The 18,996-nt window shown below is 42.4% G+C and overlaps 1 protein-coding gene and 1 long non-coding RNA gene across 5 annotated transcripts; one reads left to right on the forward strand and one right to left on the reverse strand.

Annotated features, from left to right (window-relative positions):
• Positions 1-2,577: 2,577 nt before the first annotated feature.
• Positions 2,578-18,538, forward strand: MXD1 (MAX dimerization protein 1). Of its 4 annotated transcripts, none has more exons than XM_081017590.1 (7): positions 2,578-2,823; positions 4,276-4,375; positions 7,391-7,420; positions 9,427-9,480; positions 12,798-12,912; positions 13,365-13,524; positions 13,642-18,538. In XM_081017590.1, exons 1-7 carry the CDS (start codon positions 2,745-2,747, stop codon positions 13,827-13,829), a joined length of 726 nt encoding a protein of 241 aa, XP_080873716.1. In that variant the 5' UTR covers positions 2,578-2,744; the 3' UTR covers positions 13,830-18,538. The 4 variants fall into 4 exon arrangements, with proteins under 4 accessions (XP_080873716.1, XP_080873718.1, XP_080873715.1 ...); XM_081017589.1 differs by having other exon boundaries at positions 2,582-2,823; positions 13,639-18,538; XM_081017592.1 differs by lacking the exon at positions 9,427-9,480 and having other exon boundaries at positions 2,580-2,823.
• On the reverse strand, positions 4,862-7,384 carry LOC308483607. Its single transcript, XR_013989728.1, has 2 exons — positions 6,659-7,384; positions 4,862-6,213 (listed from the first exon to the last, which is right to left on the reverse strand). It is a non-coding gene; the product is annotated as an uncharacterized lncRNA (long non-coding RNA).
• Positions 18,539-18,996: the final 458 nt, after the last annotated feature.

Below are 18,996 nucleotides of genomic sequence, written 5' to 3' on the forward strand. Positions count from 1 at the left end.
GCAGTGGGGTTGAGGGAAAAGGTAAGTTCTCATTCACAAAATGGTTGTTGGTCATGACACAGGCACCCTGGCATCAGTAAGCCAAGACATGTACAGGCAACCCCTGATTTGCGTGGGGGTTGCATTCTGGGTCATTGTGTGCATAAGCCCCCACCCCCTTATGCCCTTTCTGGGTCCAAAAACAATGTGCGCATGCACATGTTGCCTGTAGTTAAGTTTAAGAAAATGCTTTGCCTGAATTCAGTCCCAAGTGATAATACTGAACTCCTTACCCGACCCAGCAGTTTTGTGTGGTCTTTGATGGAGGTTCCTTTGCTCTCTTTTGGGTTACCTTAAGGTCACTTACAGAATTTCCTGGAAGGCTGTTGTACACCCAGGTAGTTTTGAGGTTATAACTGTTTTTTTGTAGAGGCTGCCACTTCATCTTACATCCTCCATGGATCATTTTTGGGACCTGTGCTTTTTAACTTGTTCATGAAGGATCCAGAGGTGAGGGTGAGAATTGTGGTGGCCAAGTTTGCTGATGACACCAAAATGTTCAGAGTGATTAAAACAAAAGATTGTGAAGAGCTCCAAAAGGACCTCAAAACTGAGTGAATGGGCAGTAAAATGGCAAATGCTTATGCAGGCAACCCTTGATTTGTGCTGAGGTTGCTTTCCAGGTTATTGCGCGCATTAGTGGAGTGTGCATAAACCTGCCCTGTTACGCGCCCATTGCACCCTCTTCCTGATCTGAGGATGGTATTTGCATGCACGGTTCCATGTACTTTGAACATGCACAAAACAGTTGTTCCCTGTATGAATGTCTGTCTTCCATACAAACTTGCTGGGCTCAGACCTTCAGAGGAGGCCATTCTCTTGGTCCCACCACCCTCACAAGCAGGGTGGGGATATGGAGGTCTGCTGCCAGACTTTGGAACTTACACTGGTAGAAGACTGTTTTATTTCAGCAGGCCTCTGTGGACTGACTTGTTCTTTAAGAAAAGGGCTTCTGATAGTGCATTGCTGCTTTTATATGTAATGGATTATTTTTTATATTGTTTTTATTTTGCTGGAGTTTAATTTTAACTATTAGCTTTTATATGTCTTTAGCTTTTGTATTTTATATTTGTTTTAATTTTTGTAAGCCACCTTGAGTCCCAGTCTTGATGAAAGGAAGGATATATGACAATGATGGTAGTAATAATAAAGTATGTGAGGTTTAAAAACAATCTTAATTTCACATACATGGTTTACCACAGGCACCCAGTTGGCCACTGTAAGTACAGGACTGGGTATTTTTTGGTTTGGTTTTTAGTGTTACTATTGTTGTCTATACTTTTAATAGATATTTTGGTATATATATTAATTCTCAGTGTTTAAATACTTTTAAATGATTTATGAGTGTTTGGAGAGAAGGTGAGGATATAGATGGTGGTGATATATATATTAATACAGGATGCTGGGCTAGATGGGGTGCCAACCTGATCCAGCAAAAGTAGAATGCCCTAATATAACTGATGTCTTGGGTGCGTTTCCCTATAGCTCAAGGTGGCTGCCTTTTCTTTTTAGGAGGCAAAGGGCTATGTGGTGGAAGGGGGAGCTCCACCAGGCCTTCTCCCCCCTCAACTGTCACCTGGTGGCAGCAATTCCATCAGGCTGTCCCAGTGGGAGAGGTAGGGAGCAAAAGGCTCATTCCATCAGCTTTGCAGGAGGCTCAGCTCCATCAGGCACCTCCTCCTGGTGCTCCCTGAACTGGGCAAGCTTGTCAGTATAGGAACCACTGTTCAGAAAATAGTGACTGAGTTTTTGTTTTCCTCCTGCGTTTTCCGTCTCTTTCAATCAAAATAAAAAGACTGTAAGCCTGCAGGGGCAGAGACTGCCTTGTTTTGATCACCTACACAAACACAAATGCCGCCGCCGCCGCCTTCTCCTCGCAGTGCCTGCGCCTGCCCCGCTCGCCGCCTCCTTGCACCAAGCCTAGGCTTTAGGCCTTCCTCTGCTCTAGCCAGCGGAGCTAACTAGGCCTGGGCCTCATAGAGCCCCCTCCGCCTCCTTCCCCAAACTGATTGGACAAGAAATAATGCCAAAGACGCGTGGCTAGTGGGCGGGGCGGAACGCTAGAAGTCAACACAATAAGCGAAGGGGAGGGGGCCATGGGCAGCACTGACCAATCAAAAAGGAAGGCTCGAACGGGGTTAGAAGGCCGAGCAGGTCCTGGATTGGGCCTACGAGAGTTAGCGTAAGACGTCATTTTGGTAGCCCTGACCAATGGGGCGCCCGTGCAAAGGAAAGGCGCTGCTATAGCACCGTCGTGCCTCTAAGGCTTGTCCAATTAGACACTAGATCTGAATTAGGGGCGGCCATTTCGGCTCGGCGAGCCAACCAGAGGCGGGAAACGGCCTAGATGAAGGCGGGCTCAGGAGCAGAGGCGGCCAATGCCCAGCGAGCAGGGCGTGGCCGGCCGCTTATTTTCCCCTTTCCACTCTGCCTAGCTGAGGGCCAATCGGGCAGCGGCAGGGGCGGAGCCGGGCCACGGGCGCCCAATGGGCGCCGCGCTCCGTGGGCAGCGGGTTGGGCTGCGGAGGGAGGGGTTGGTTGCGGCGAGTCTGTCAGGCTGCGAGGTGGGGTAAACACACACAGTCGGGCTCCGGGCGCTGGACGGAGGCGGCGGAAGGAGCGAGTCCTGGCTGCTGCGGCTGACTCGGTGGCGGTGTCGTCGGCGTCGAGGGCTCCGGCGGCGGCAGGACCAAGCAGCCGGCAAAATGGCGGCGGCCGCCCAAGTGTGCGAAAACATCCAGATGCTGCTGGAGGCGGCCGAGTTCCTGGAGCGGAGGGAGCGAGGTAGGCCTGCCGGCCGGCCGGCCGAGGTTCTCTCGGGGCCTGTCGCCTTCGCCGCTCGCTCGCTCGCTCGCTCTCCCGTCTGGCGGCGGGGGGCTCGGGCCGCGCTGAGGGAGAGCGAGGCTTCCTCCGCCGCCGTTGTTTTTTTGTTGCTCTCGCTCCCCTCGGGAGAGGAGGCTGGGGAAGGAGGGGGAGGGGCGACGCCGACCCCCCCCCCTTCCTTCCGCGTTGTTATTAGTACGTGTGTTGTTCTCCGCTTCTCCCTCCCTCCTTCGGCACCATCTCCGCCTTCCCTTCTTCCCATCCCCCCTGAGGAAAAGAGTAAACAACTCGGGCCTTTAAAGCGAAAATGGGAACCGCCGGAAAGGCTCCGCCGCGCGAGGAGGAGGGGGCTAAAAATAAGCCCGAAAGGCGAGCGCGGGGCGGGGGGGGGGGGCGAATGGCCTGGCTGCTTCCTCCTCCTCCTCCGCAGATTTCCTTTCTTCTGAGCCTGTTCACTAGGGAGGGAGCCCCGGACTCCCTTCTGATCCAGCTTTGCCTTTTCTCTTGCTCGCTCGCTCCTCCCTCCTTCCCTCCCAGCCGCCGCCTCTTCTCACATGGGGGGGGGGGCTATAAAAATCTACCACGCGCCCCGCTTCCGATCGTGTGGATCAATCGCGCGCCCCTTGTATTTTACCCCATTTAATGTGTGACAAAGCCTCTCGAAGGTATTGAACAAGAACATCCATGGCGACAAATAAACAAAGCGGCTGAAGCCGGCACACACAAATAGATTCATTTTTGGGGAGCGTGCCCTGTTGTTGGGGTGTGCCCTGCAATTCCTCACCCACTCGCTCCGCTTTTAACCCTAATGGGGGCCTGAACTGTAGAAGGAAATGGAGCGGCCATGACGATCGAGGTCAAGTGCTGAAACTGTCGAGATGGAAAGCTGCTGTACCCTTGCCTGAGTCTGAAGGCATTACCCATTTGTAAATTCCAAATAGCCTTTACAAAACTCTGTTACATCTTCTCTGGGAAAGGGGGGGGGGAGTATCGCTGTGCTCAAGTGTTCATAATCTCTTGTCACCCCCACCCACACCTGAGACATTATTGATTCAGCATCATAATAATTGGTGCATTTCAAGCATTCAAAGTACCAGTACTTCCTGTACACTATTTCTGTATTCTTTATACCAGGCTTGTAAGATAAGATGTTAACATATTGCACTTAAGAATGCTGAGACAAAGAGAATACAGACTTGACTGAGGCTAGCCATCTAATGAATTTGTGAGTGCGGGGTGTTTTGAATTCAGCTTTCACGGCATGTGAAATCCTGTGGATGGGATTAATTTGAAGGAGAACATGCACTGAATGTCAGGAGATGAAGTATTTAGTTATATCTGCCAGTGAACTTAAATGAGTTGTTTTGTTTTGCTATGAGTTAATAATGGGATGAATAATTGTTTCCCCCACAGAAGCTGAGCATGGCTATGCTTCCATGTTACCCTACAGCAGCAAGGATAGAGATGCCTTAAAACGAAGAAACAAATCTAAGAAAAATAGTAGTAGTAGCAGGTAAGGAAAACCTGAGTGTTCTGCCTTTGTCTTGCAGGGTGAGCCATGCACATAACTCAGTCACTTCCAAAGCAACTACAGCAGAGGCATGATGAGTACATTGGGCACGTGCTAATTACAAGGATATTAGACTTAATTAAAAGGTTAAGCTGTAGTCCTAACCCTACTTGCCTGGGAGTAAGCCCCATAGAGTTAATTAGGATTTCCTTCTGAGTAGACAGGGTTAGGATTACAGTTTAAGTCAAGATGTAGATTGTATTGTCTAAAAGTTTTCATGTTTGTGATCAAAAGGGCATGACAGTTTCACTTTTGTTTCCTGTCAATGTTTACACTGGCCTCTGAACCAATATACTGTACTGTAATGCTGCAGTTGGAATATCTGAAGAAGTATTTGTCAAAAATTTAAATTAAATTCAAATTTAAAACATCCTTCATCTTGAGTTGGGTGTGCTTCATTCTAAGGATTTTGAGACACGTTTTAGAAAAAAAGGCACTTAATCAGTCTAAATACTCAATTTAAATTTGCAGGAAATGCCACACACATTTCAGTGCCAGTTTAGATTTCTGGAAGCCAAGTTTTCTAAGAAATTTAGAATGGATTTGGAAGAGTGCTTATTTGAAGCCAGTGAAATTTGAAAACACATTAACAGCTGTAATCCAGGGGTGAGGCACTTTTGGCCCTCCAAATGTTTCAGAACTCCCAACTTCCATCAGGCCTAGAAAGTATGGTCAATAGCCAGGAATGATGGCAGCTGTAGTTTAGGAGACCAGAGTTTCCCCACACTTGTTATAATCCTGAGCACAATTATTAAAGAGTAAATGCTGTTGTTGAAATGGGGTTTACTTCTGCATAAATATGCTGCTTCTCTTGCATTAAATGCAATCATATGGATCGAGGTTTTTGCATCAGTTCCTTAATTTTGTGCACAAAATGACTGTCTGCCTATGGGGTATTTGTAGTAAGTATTCAAGACTGCTATATAATACAAGATGTGTTTATTAGGCATATTTATGTCCCATCCTTTATCCCTAAAACAGCAATCAGGGTGACTTGCAGCATGTCAAAATAACCATATAAAATATAGAAAAGCAAAACAGTTAATGATAGCAGATAAAATAATCTTAACAGTGAGGGTCAGTATTATAACAGTGTCAGTATTATAACATCTTGGTGTAGAAAGCCAAAGTCTGTTGGAACAAAAACATATTACTCTATTACAATTCTGCTAGATAATGGCAGATTTAAGTTCCTTGGACATTGATGAATTGGGCAGTTTAGGACTGCCATATGTCCTTTTCATGGGTATGTAAAATGAGAGTTGTCATAGTGATAAAAGTAGAAGTCAGCAAATGTGTCCTCTTTTTTGCTCTTCAAAATATGGCAACCCTCATTTCAGAAGTTCTTATTGAAGTATAATCTTTTTTAAGGCCCAGTTGATTTAACCATTGGCTTGCTAACATTTGTTTTAGTTTTCTGTTTACATATCTGGAGATTCAGGCTGCCTTTATGTCATTGCATGCCTTAGAAGCAGGAAGTACCCAGTTAAAGCTTTATCCTTAAATTACCCTGCTGTGCCAGTGGTTAGTGGTCTTGAGATAAGTACATGATGTTCTGCCATTTGGGAATGGTATGGAAAGTGGAAGATGAAGTTTCAGTGTTAACTCTTCTTCCCCCTTGCCCCAGCTTTATTAGTTTACCTTTTAATGTGAACCTTACATTAGATATAGTTCTCCAGGGAAGTGTATAGTTTGTATAAAATTATGTTGGGACAAGTAAAATAAATGCTCAAATATAGTTCAGGAGTCTTTGGCAAGCTAATCAGTTCAGTTTATAGGTTCTTCCTCCAATGATTTTCATGTAAGCCCATTTTCCTGCTTTAAAGATGAGTGTGTAGTGGAACTTTACTTTGAAAGTGTGCATACCACTCGATTTAGGTGCTAGATCATCAGTTGCATCAGATATGGAAGATTTAGAATTGTAGAGTTGGAAGGGACCCTGAGGATCATTTAGTCCAACCCCCTGCAATGCAGGAATATGCAGCTATCCCATATGGGAATTGAACCTGCAGCCTTGGCATTATCAGCACACGCTCTAACCAAGTTGACCACACTCTAACCTAACCTGAGCTAGGAATCTTCTGGAGTCTCATTCAGCTGTCCCTTCTAATTTGTTGTTGCATGTGTTTTTTTTTAATTTCTATTCTTCCTTTATTTAATTGCAATGTAATGTTTAGAATAATAAAAAGAACATACTAAAAACAAAGGTTTCTACTTAAGAAATACTTTTCTAGCCTCTCATGCGAGTAAACACAACAGTCTTCCCCAGGATTTGGCACATGGGGGTGTCAACTGACGGCCACATACATGGGTTTGTGCAATATGTTTTTGTTGTGCATTAGCAGTTTTGTCTTCATGAGTACATCATGTGCAGAGTGTATATAATATGTTCTCTTCTCACATACTTATTTAAATGAAATTATGGTGATGATTATGTTGGGTAAGTTATCCAAAATCATTCACAAGTTCTTCAAAAGCTTTAAGAGGAGCAGTCATGTAACTTGGATGGGTTAAATATGTGCATTTTTTTTTAGTTGTAATCAAATGTTATCGAGTTCTCCTGGAAAGTTTTTTTCTCGCTCTTAAAAGCAACGGTTCCCCACCCCAGGACAGGAGGAGGAAAGACTTTTAAAATAGTCCAGGAAATTTCTTTCTTAATCTGTATTCTGGGGTATAGTTGGATTCAGAAAGACTGTGGGTCTTGCAAAATAAGTGGTTGTGATTCATTCAGTAGATTATTTTGCCACGCCTTATGGTGAGATCCATGGAATGGGCAGGCATGATTGTATCTTATTCATAATGCAACTGTGGTCCCTGGTTTGAGATCCCTACTGACCTGGGATTCAGTTACAAACAGAGTTGCATCTTGTTGACAGTGGTTTGAAACCTGCAAAGGTATGTTTACTCCATGGTTGACAAGTGTAAATGGTTACATTAATCCCCTCTTTCTCTATTTAGATCAACACACAACGAAATGGAAAAGAACAGGTGAGTCTTCAAATGGACATTATAAATTTTTATTAATCACAGCAGTAGTCGCATCTTACATTTTATAGTAATTTGATGAGGTGAATCAAAGCAGTGTTTTTAGCTTAAAAATTCAGTTTGGGGAAGCTGTTTTTTCCTGGGTGGTGGCTTGAAGTACAGTCATACCTTGTGTTGAGTCTGCCCCGTTTAGGGTCCATTTCGTCGAACGTCCGTGGCAAACCCAGAAGTACTGAAACAGGTTACTTCCGGGTTTGCCGCTCACACACGTTCAGAAGCACTAAATCGTGCTTCGCGCATGTGCAGAGCAGCGCTTTGTCAAGCATCCAGGGCTCTGGAACGGATCCCAGACACAAAAGGAGGTACGACTGTATACAGAATTGTGCATGTGGCAAGAGCTGCTGAGTGGAAAGGCTTTAATGCAAAATCTCACGTGCACTGTCTTTGGGCCATTCTATTTGCCATATGCATTAAATCACCCCACTATAATCAGAATTCTCAAACCACATTGAAATGATTCTGAAAACTGTCCTTCCGCCTTTCTATGTTTGAGTGCCTTTAGGTAATTGGGTCTGTTATGAAAATAACTACGTTGGTAGTGATGGTTCTCCAAATGACAAAGTCTCAGAAAAAATATTGCTGAAGGAAAAACTTCTCAGCAGCTTTACTCCTCCGTGGTCTTCAGAAAGGGACTATTGCTCCAGTGATGTTTGCTAAGGAACTGTGTGATTTCATTCCAGCCACATGTGCTAGTGGGGGTCTGCAGTCTGAATTTCCCAGCTGGCACACAGTACTTCAAAAGGCTTTCACCGCAGGGACTAGTTCGTGGTTGCCTGTTGCCACTTTTCTTGCATACAGTTCTCAGACTAGTAAATGAATGTGGGGAATACTGATTTATAAAGTCAATAACCTGTTCAAAGGATCATATTGAAGTGAGGACTAAGTTTAAGGCCAATTTGGCATCCATACATGTGATTGCTGCTCTAACTGGGTTGGCACAAATAGGACATCTAGAGTACTCTTTGGAGGCACTTACTAGGTGTACCTTAGTCACAGTGTTGTGGCTTAATTGAGATGGTTTTATTGGTGTGGTAGAGTGGTGTGGTAGACTTACCATGTGACTGATTACCATGTGAGGCTGGAATGTTAGATTAATTCCTATGTTATATAGAAAAGGATCTTGGTACAACCTCTCCTGAAACATTTTAGGAATTAGCTGCATATCTTTTGTAAGAACTGGAGCTTAATTTGGGATATGGCAAATGATGAGTTAATGGGTAAGAAGGTAATGAAACTTAGAAAATAGGAAACTACTTATTACTATTTCTCTAAAATGCACCATGGGCTTCATTTTGACATTTTTCTACTTCATTTAAGAATGAAATAATTTTTTTACACAGACAAAAAATCATTCTGTGTTTTTACACAGGCGCTTTCAACAAGGGATTAAACATGCTGCAACACTTTGCACCTAAAGTGAATTTAAATGGCTGCACATCTTCAATTTTTTAAATTATAGAATTGAAACAATACATTGTGTTTTAAATGTTCAGCTTTTGATCATTGTTAGCATGAACTGGATTTCCAGGAAGAAAATGTTTTAGGAAAAATTCCCTGTTGTCCTTCAGGTCATTTACTGTAGAGCAGTTTGGGCCTTTTTAGTAAATGTAGCCTACAACATGTAAACATTTGTCTGTGTTCCAAATTAGGTGTGTTGTAAATCATTTTCTATAGAAAACTCGTTCAGCAGTGCTTAGTAAATTGCCTCCCATAATATTTACCAAGGAAATTACAGAAAGTGAGGCAGGGAAATTCCGCCAGCTCAGCCTATAAATCTCATGATCTGATAAGATATCTTAGGAACTACAATTTAAAATGATGTGGGCATGATTTAGTCATGGTTAAGCACTTTGTACACTTAAATTCAATAACAAAAGTTAAGCACGTGTTTTATTTTCTTCCATGGAATAAATGAAAATTAAGTGTTTAAATTTTAAATGTGTTTACAGCATGTCTACAAATAGCAAGGTTGCATTTGTGAAGACTGCTTGCAACATAACCAAGTAAATAGTGTTTATTGTCTGTTTTATTTTAACAATAGCTGTAGGCTGCCTTTCAAGGGATTCCAGGGAGCATACAGTGAACATAATAATTAATATAATAAAACAAATATAATAAAACATCTGTCAAGTGATTTAAAGATTGAGAAGCAAAGAGAACTGTAAAAAGTAAAAGAAGACTGGGACAACAAGCCTTTCAAACTCCTGAGCAAATATATGTTAAACTGGTGCTGAAAAGATAGTACAGTGGTGCCCCGCAAGACGAATGCCTCGCAAGACGAAAAACTCGCTAGACGAAAGGGTTTTTCGTTTTTTGAGCTGCTTCGCAAGACGATTTTCCCTATGGGCTTGCTTCGCAAGACGGAAACGTCTTGCAAGTTTGTTTCCTTTTTCTTAACACCGTTAATCCAGTTGCGACGACTTCGAGGAGCAACTCATAGAACGCGGTGTGGTAGCCTTTTTTGAGGTTTTTAAAGACTTTGGTGATTTTTGAAGCTTTTTCAAAACTTACCCGACACCGTGCTTCGCAAGACGAAAAAAATCGCAAGACGACAAAACTCGCGGAACGAATTAATTTCGTCTTGCGAGGCACCACTGTAATGCCAAAAATAGTAATGCCAACACGAGTCGTATCTCCCTGAGGAGATGAGTGTGGTACCAGCACAGAAACTACCCTGTCCTTAGTGCATACATAATACGCTTTCACTAAGGAAGAAGGCCGTCTGCCAAGGATCTCAAGGCATTGTCCTATAGGCATTTGGGTCTGAAGGCACTTAGAGCTTTAAAGGGAATTCCTTGAATTGGAAACAACTAGGAAGTCAGTGTAGTGCTTTGAAAATGGAAGCACTATGACTCATCTGGCTTAAACAGTTAAAATTCTGGCAGCCAAATAAAATGCTATGGTTATCCATCTGTATAGGGGGGAAAGGAAATTTTATCAGTGCTCTTTTTGAAAATGCAATACTTTATTGTTGCTTTATTGATTTGATGTCATTGCAATTACATCTGGAAGGCATCACATTGGCTACTCCTGACCTAGACTGTATTTGAAGAACTTCTGAAACTTTCCTTGTTGTGTCAATGAAATTCTGGTTCACAACATAGTTCTTGCTTATTAAATATATACTGTTCCGTGCTGGTCTTAAGAGTACTTTTGTATACTTGGTAAATATACTTAGGATTGCATAGGACTAATTGAGGGCAAATTGTAATTGCTGCAACCTGGGCTCTACAAATGGCAGATCAGCTTGTAAGCCACCAATTATTTTTACTAACCTGTGGGAATATTTGTTTTCTTTATTTTTATTGTTGTATTAAAAATGCCCCTAAGTATGTGGCAGTTTGACTTGAAGGAGGAGGGCCTATTGTCCCCACAGTCCTAACTCCCAGCACTTTTTTTGTTTGAAAAGTAAAGACTAATCCCAATAATTTTGTAAGCATAAAAAACACCATCTCCCTCAGCAAAAACTTTCAGGACTGTGTTTTCCCAGCTCCTGGCTTTCACCAAAAGGCTGTTCCATGCAACTCTCCCCTTACCTTAGGCAGGCTCTCTGTTCTTTTCACCCACCTCTGCAAAGGGCTTCATTTGTACAGCCTGACAGGAATTCCTTTTTAATACCAGCGTAAAAAAAAAAAAAGACCATAACCATATACTTCCTCCAGAGAAATGTGCTCTGGGAGTTTCTTCCAGCCTTATTTCCTTTCATGAACTATTTTCTTTCCAAGCTGGTATTTAAAACATCAGTAGGGAGCCTTCAGCCCACTGGCTGAATTTCGTCCAGCATGGATTCCATTTTGACCTGTTAAGCTGTTTTCCCCCAAACCACGCCCATCTGCTGCACACCTGATGTCATATGTGACGGGTTGGCAGCACAACCAAGTTCCCCCATAGAGAACCCTATTGTGCAGCTGATCCCTGCCTAAATCAGGGGAAACATAAAACAGGGTTGAAGTTCAAGCTTGTTGGATCAGCTGTTCAGCAGAGTTCCCTGTGCAGAACTCAGCTGTGCAGCCAATTTTTGCAGAAAGCAACTTTGCCAGCTGTATGCTCAGTGCCTGGGAAGCAAAGGCCTCGATGCTGCAGTTCCCAAGTGCCTGACAACCATATGGATGCAACAACCTACCTGCATCTGCTCACCTGTCAACGTTGGTGCATGGAGGTGTGGAAATAGAGGAATCTGGCCCACCAGTCTAAAAAGCTCCCCCACCCTTGCTTCATACACATACTGTTTATTTTGTCATCAGTCCTGAGCCGAATAGAAGGCTAGAGTGAATTTGTTTAAAAAATCTGTTTTCTCTTTCGTCCCATGTGGTTAAGGAATGGAGAAGGACTGAGCTGAAGGGAAGAGGCAAGGAAGGAAGAGTAGCAGAAAAAGGGTACACACAGAAGCTGGGAATTTAAAAGGTTGTAGGACCAGGAAAGAGACCTTTGTGAACTGCTTATGGTCAGAATAGATAGTACTTGGTTAGACGTGCCAGTAGTCCAGTAGGCTTGAATGTTGTGTGGGGGTATCTGCAAAAAAATGACAACAGTTAATGAATAGGCTTACTAAAACTATTCAGTTTAAAGGCTTTTGCCTTTAGTTGAAAAATTCTAAAGCTAAACAGAGTATTACATGGAAAAGCTCAAGGTCTCCAACAGCTAGTTAAAATGCTGGTGATCAACTTATGAGTGGTGGTTAGTTATCTCTGAAACTAATTTTGCTACATTACTGGGTAAGATAAAACTGGAATTAGTTTTAATTAAAATGTGTGGGTATCTTGTGTTGTGTAATTATAATTGCATCACTTTATGACTTGGTGGTGTATTTTATTTTGAGATTGACTAGCTTCATGGCATATGTTACATCAAAGTACATTTAAACTACAGGTAGGAAACTGAATCTTAACTCCCTAGTGCAGCTGATCTCAGCAGGTGGTTGGACCTTGAAACGAGTCTTGTGCCGCACTTTGAAGCCCTGACAATCAGCTGGCGGTTGAGCTTCAAAGCTACCTGTAAACCCCTTTTTTGACCCAGCCTCAATATTACTGCCCCACATTGGACATAGGACAGAAGAGCTTGGCTTACCCACTATGGCCTGGCAGTTCTTTACCCCTGTTTTAGACATTTAGAATGGGTATTGAATCAGGCATAGCCAACTTTCAAAAGACCAAATTCAGAATGGCCTGAGACAGTGATGAAGATGCTTTTCATCTCTTTTCTAAGCTTCATGATTACTTATCCTAGTTCCTTAGTTATATAATAGAGAAGTACCCATGATGAATGTTTCCAGAATGTTGATCTTACACTCATAACAACCTGTGTGTATCTTGGTTAACAGACGTGCTCATCTGCGACTGTGTCTGGAGAAGCTCAAAGGGCTGGTGCCTCTTGGACCGGAATCCAGTAGGCATACCACGCTAAGTTTACTTACAAAAGCTAAATTGCACATCAAGGTGAGTTGAAGCGGATGTGCTCTAGAGCTCCATGTAAAAAAGCTCATTACTTCATGTTTGTCAAATATATCATGGAACTGAGATAGGGAGTAAGTAACGCCATATTCCTAAAGAACATTGTTTCCTCACTAATGAAGAGGGCTGCTTCATCATGGTACGAGAAAGGACTAAACATCATAATCTTTGAGTCAGCATTGTACCACATTGGAAGAATACATACAGACATTAAGTCTTGGCAGGCACTTGAAGGTAAATCTTGATGAGCAGGTGCCAAAGACAATGCCTGCGCATCACTGATGAAGGGTCCACATGATTTTATACAAGGCCTTAAAATTGCTTGGGAAGTGCCATTAGACATACTTTCATATGCAAATAATAATAAATTGATATAATGGCTTTTATCTTTTGCACATAATGCACAAGAATCATACTACACCTGTTTTGTTCTACAGAAACTTGAAGACTATGACAGAAAAGCAGTACACCAAATAGATCAGTTGCAACGAGAACAGCGGCACCTGAAAAGGCAGCTGGAGAAACTGGGTATTGAGCGAATAAGAATGGACAGTATAGGATCTACTGTTTCTTCTGATCGATCCGATTCAGACAGAGGTGTGTACTGGTGGTGTTGAGTTGGGTCCCTGCTTCCATGACCAAATAGGAATTGCATTGTTAGGAAGTGAATGCTGTCTGAGTTACCCAAGTAACATTGCATTTCTTTTGCAGAAGAAATCGATGTGGATGTGGAAAGCACAGACTACCTAACAGGGGACCTAGACTGGAGCAGCAGCAGCAGCCCAAGTGATTTGGACGAAAGGGGAAGCTTGCAGAGTGTCTGCAGTGATGAGGGCTATTCGAGCGCCGGCATTAAGAGAATAAAGCTGCAGAACAATCTCAAGGCTTGTCTCAGCCTATAAGGAGCCAGTAGCTTTCTTTCCATCCATTGCTGTTTCCTTGTTGGATCTTACTAGGTAGTATGTTGGACCGTCCCACAATTCTCTTGCACGTAAACTTCTTGTGCCACCAACATTACCAAAATCTGCTTTGCCTAAGTCTGAAAACAGTGCGTAGGGTTGTGGGTTACAAGCTACTCTCTGGAGCACACATCTGATGGCATCCACTAGCTTCCCTTTTCTGTCAGTAAACTCATCTCTATGAGACTGAACATTCCTACCAAATTTCTAAGCACCCAATAATATTGTTGCAGTAATAGCAACTTACACTTTTTGCCTGTGCTGCTGTTGCTTAATGTTCAAGATTAACTTTTTCACTATAGGGGTGGGAGGAGGGGAGAGTATAATATAAGGTGTCCGAAACAGCCAGACTAGCCACTATTCCTCAAACATGACCTCTATAGGAAGAACTCGTGGTTTCTGTCATTCAGAGCTGGTAATTGGGAGAGCATACTTATGAAGCATTGCAAGTTTCTGTGAGGGAATTGTGCAGTGAAATGTCCCAGCCACTGTTCAGAAGTTATTCTGAAGTGTCCCAAGTCATTGTAGTTGTAATGTAGTAATCTCTGAGACACTCCTGCCAGTACTGAATCAAAGCTCCATTTGGTTTATAAGCACTGAGCCACCTTCTCATCAGTAGTCCCAGAGGGCGAGGATTGAGACAGGCAACTGGCAGACTAAAACTAACTTTGGCAGAAATATAGTAGGAATAGGATTGTGCAGTAGGCTCTTGATGGGGTGGGGTTCTTTTCAGTATTAGCTCATTACCTTGGTAGGATTGCCTTTACTTAAAGACATCTCAATTATCTTTGGTGTCAAAAGACCAAATGGTACTTTAAACTACTCCAGTGCAATCTTTATGATGATGTCTTTGCATTGATAGCTGCATTTACCTTTTGTTCCTAGCAGCAGTTCTAGCTAAGTCCTTCTTGTCTCTGGGACAATTCTTTCTACCTCAGAGAGATGAACAAAGCTGATCTCGATCCCTTTAGCACAAAAGAATTATGCCTCATTTGTATACTTGGTTCTAGTCCAATCTGTTTACTTAAAAAAATTCAGCAATAACTGAGTGACAAAGTTAGCTGTGCTAGCTTTGAGTTAATGACTGAGGAGACTGCATTACAGTAATTCTGTGGTGCCATCTTGGCATTCTAGCACTCCTTTGCCTGTTTAAATTATTTGGTAGCCCTCAGAAAAGTGACTTGCATGTGGATTTTAGGTTTGACTTTATTATCTTTTCTGTTCGCTTCTCACCCTGTCTCTGGTGTCCCACATCCAACAGCATTCTAACCACTAACTAGAGCACACACAAATGTACATAACGTGGTCTATGAATAGTATTTATTCATTTTTATATAAACTTAATGTAATAACATTCTTATGATTTTAAGCTTTTATAGATGTTTAGGAAACTTTGTATTTCATGGTCCACTGAGTGAGATTTCCTTAGTCCCATTCTCTTTGCTTTGAACATTAACTCCCAGGGACTTTTAATATTTATTTGTATACAGCTTGCTGTCCCCGAGCACTTAGAGGATACCTGAGAGCCAGTTAAGCAACTTCATGTCACTTCACTCTAAAAGGGCTATGTAGCTTATTTAGCTTCAAAATGTAATTCATGCTTGCTTGCATGACCTGAGCTGCCAAAATCCACTAGGACACAAGTTCTAAACAACATGAAAATTACATTTGATTTCTTCAAGAAGCTTAAAGCTATCTTTGGAAAAAAATTGAAGATGGGAAGTGGGGCTAGTGGATTGCTAAAGATCTCCAAAGCTATTTCTTTTGAGTGTGCTATCTTTAAAAAAAAAAAAAAAGGCTGGAATTTTAAGTTGTCCAGCAGACTTGCACTGAACTCCTATTTGTTGGAGGCCTTCTTGCATTTATAAGCTGGCTTTGAATCGAAGCAGAAAACCCTTCAGAGAGCTAGCTCCCAACCTGTAAACTAAAAGAAGTTGAGTAGCTGCACTTTGAGGTCCTTTGTTCCGATATGTTTCTTGCCTGAGACCTTTGAGCTTCTGTATTTGTTAATGAGTTGCATAAAACTGCCTCACAAATTCAACTCCATGTTGCCACTTTAAGGTTCAAAGTAACTTCAGATTTTGGGGGCATTTTGATGGGGTAAATTTGAATTACAAATTTGTATACTTTTCTTTAGACGTAACGAGTCTTAAGGATTCGGCCTAATGTGTTTTAATTGTTGTGCCTTTATATGAGTTAATTATAACTGGGCGCAATCCACTTCTAACTTCTCCTAGATAGTACCCCTTCTTTCTCTCCCTCCTTCCCAAAGCAACAAAAATATATACACACATGGAAGTAGCAGTTTAGCCATGGTTGTATGTGGCCACTTTTGTTTTGGTGTACTTTGAGCCGGAGAAATTCCTGGTGGATTGTGCCTGTTGTATTTTGAGTAAAATACTGTGGGATTCTTGTTTTGGGGGGTTGGGGTTTTGGTTTTTTGGTCCCTATTGTGAACCGGTAATTAATCTTTGCACTGTTTGGATGTGGTCCTTTCAAAATTTGGATGGTACAGAAAAATTGAACTTTGCAAATGATGCACTAATGTTAAAAAAAAAACTAACCTAAGGAGGTGAGCGGGGTTTCAGAAGCATCTGGGCATCTAAAACAAATTGTCCTGTGGGCTCCAGGGACACCTTTAAATCTCTTGGCTAGGACTGGCCTTAGCAGCTGCAAACTTTGTGGTGCTCTTTGCTATTCACCCAGGCCCATCCCTCAGATAGTTGTGCCCACTTCAAGGATGGATAAATAGGCCCAGTTGCATACATGGCCCCCATTATTAGAAATTCCTGCCAACAGGGTGAGGGAGGTTTGTACTGTGCTTGCAGGTAGGCAGCACTGGTGTGGTGCATAACTGCACTAATCTATCCTGTCTCAACTTCATGAACAGAAGTTTCATACACTGCCAAGGTGGTGTGGGAACAACCACAGGGGTAGTGAGTGGCAACCATGTCACTTGGGTGATGTATAAGCTGGGCCATAGAAGTGTGACATTGTGGTCTAGCCAGACTTTCTCTCGAATTCACTGATCCACCAGCATTATGACTCGATAAGCTGCAGATACATTAATTTTGAAGATTACTAAAGGGGAACTGGGGTTGTTTCTGTGCCTGTGTTTACAGCTGTAAGCCGCATGTGTTAAAAAGGTCGCACTAAACGCTGTTGCACTCAGTAACGGCCTGCGCAGAAGCAAATCTGGGGCGCACTTGATTGGAAATGGAAATTCAAAATTTTTGCTCTTTCTGATCAGAAGTAAATGTGGATGTCAGGGTGACAGTCTGAAGTAGCCTAAAAAGTATTGTCTGTACCTGATGAACTTTTTCTCCTGAGTGTTGAACACCCAGAACTTTTATTATGGTATTGTGTTTTTTATAAAGCAGAGCTTTCAAGGTGCTGATAGTCACATCTTGTGAACTTTTTTCCAGGGTTGGTGTGAATACCTGTTTTTGATTCAAGCTGAGCACTTATTTGAGATGTCCAGTGAGGTGCCACAAACTTTCCCACCCTCTTGCAAGATTCCAGAGCTCTGGGCATTAGCAGGCTGAGTTCTGCCAACTGCCATTTTAGCACTTTGTTCTCAGAATATGGCACTTCTCTCCCGCCCTTATCCCCCTCCCTCATTCTTTTGTCTTGTTGCTCTCTCTCTTCAGGAGCGCTTACAAATCCACTAGAAGGAAGCCCTGTGTTCTTTGGGAGGATGGGGTGAATGATGGGGAAGGTTCGGTTTTTTTAAATGCTCTCTGCCTAATTAGAGTGAACTGGGCATCTGGTGTAAGCTCTAGCAATATATTAGGACTCTGAGTCCTCCTTTTGCCCTCTTGGTAACAAATTTCAGGTTTTGACACTTAACTGTATTGAGACAAATTCTGCTTTCTATACCTAGTTTATGTTTGCTCCCCTGATTACAAATACTGTGTTGCTTACTCCCTTGCTGCTTTGATTTGAAGAGGGTTTATTATTATTATTATTATTAATTCTTTCTGTTAGGGCAAGTGTTTGGTTTTTGTACATTATGACCACCTGAAGCTCTTTGAACATCTATGTGAATCAGTGACACTCTTAGTTTGGAGGAAAAACACCCCCACACACTACTGAGCAAACAAAATCTCTTTCCCTGCTCCTGCGTCTCTGTACAAAGATTGACTATAGCAAACCTGTTTGTTTTGAATATTGTGGTCTGGTTGAACAACTCTTAAAGTCAGCTTGTTTGGCTGCCATCTGCTTGACGGCTTAAATATGCTTACTGAAACATACCTGTTTCCCTTCTGAAGTGCCCAAAGATTTGGCCTATCTGGAGGAGTTCGGCTTTATTTTTGTGCTGTTTCTTTTGATTGACCTTTCCTCAAATAGGTGCTCTTAACAACACTTGCGCTTTTGAACTCTTGACATTAGTTTTGGAGTCTTCCAAATAAAAATGCAGCCTAAACAGGGGAGCAGCAGATAGGGAGAAAATAGGAATTCAGTTTCCAGATGTTCAGTTCCTAATGTAAATACCATGTCATAAAAATCCTGTGTCAAGACCATATAATGGTGCTTTTTATTACAGTTAGCACATGCATTTTTAGAAATTACATGTTTTAGAAGACCTTGCTGTGTATATGTATACTTCTGTATTGTTCAACTGTTAGAAAATAAATTATTTCATTATTAAAGAGTGCTCCAGTGTGGGTGTTTCTTGAAAGGCAGCTCTTATTCATTCATTTATAAAGATATTCAGATCATTTTGAAACTAGCTAGTAATTTTTTTTTCACAGTCTGTAGGGAACATGCAGCTGTCTGAAAACCACTTCTAGCATTTTTTTGCCCTAGCTTCCAGCAGCAGCACCTATATTAAGGACCCATTGAGATTCTGGGAATTTGAGCTGATGCTATGGCATTGATGAAACTAAGCAAATGTGGACCTGATTAATGTTTGGCCGCTGACAGTACCATATCAATTACTCTGAGCCATGCAAGGGAAGAGGGGGCGGAAAGTATAGTATGGAAGCATAATTTCCTCCACTTGTCTGAATCCTGCTGGTTGATGCCTGACACTTCCACAGCACTGGGGACTAGAATAGGAGCTATGGTCTTGGGCCAAATCTGGTGAACTGTCAGTTCAAGGACAAAG

This window comes from Podarcis pityusensis (genome assembly GCF_964106645.2).
Source record: "Podarcis pityusensis genome assembly, chromosome: 8".
Taxonomy (NCBI): domain Eukaryota; kingdom Metazoa; phylum Chordata; class Lepidosauria; order Squamata; family Lacertidae; genus Podarcis; species Podarcis pityusensis.

Bases quoted from the DNA above. Each gene is read 5' to 3' on its own strand.
- MXD1 (XM_081017589.1), top strand. From the start codon at position 2,745: ATGGCGGCGGCCGCCCAAGTGTGCGAAAACATCCAGATGCTGCTGGAG. The intron at 9,481-12,797 runs GTAAATAGTGTT...CTTGGTTAACAG, and splicing joins ACTGCTTGCAACATAACCAA to ACGTGCTCATCTGCGACTGT. The intron at 13,525-13,638 runs GTGTGTACTGGT...TTTCTTTTGCAG, and splicing joins TCGATCCGATTCAGACAGAG to AAGAAATCGATGTGGATGTG.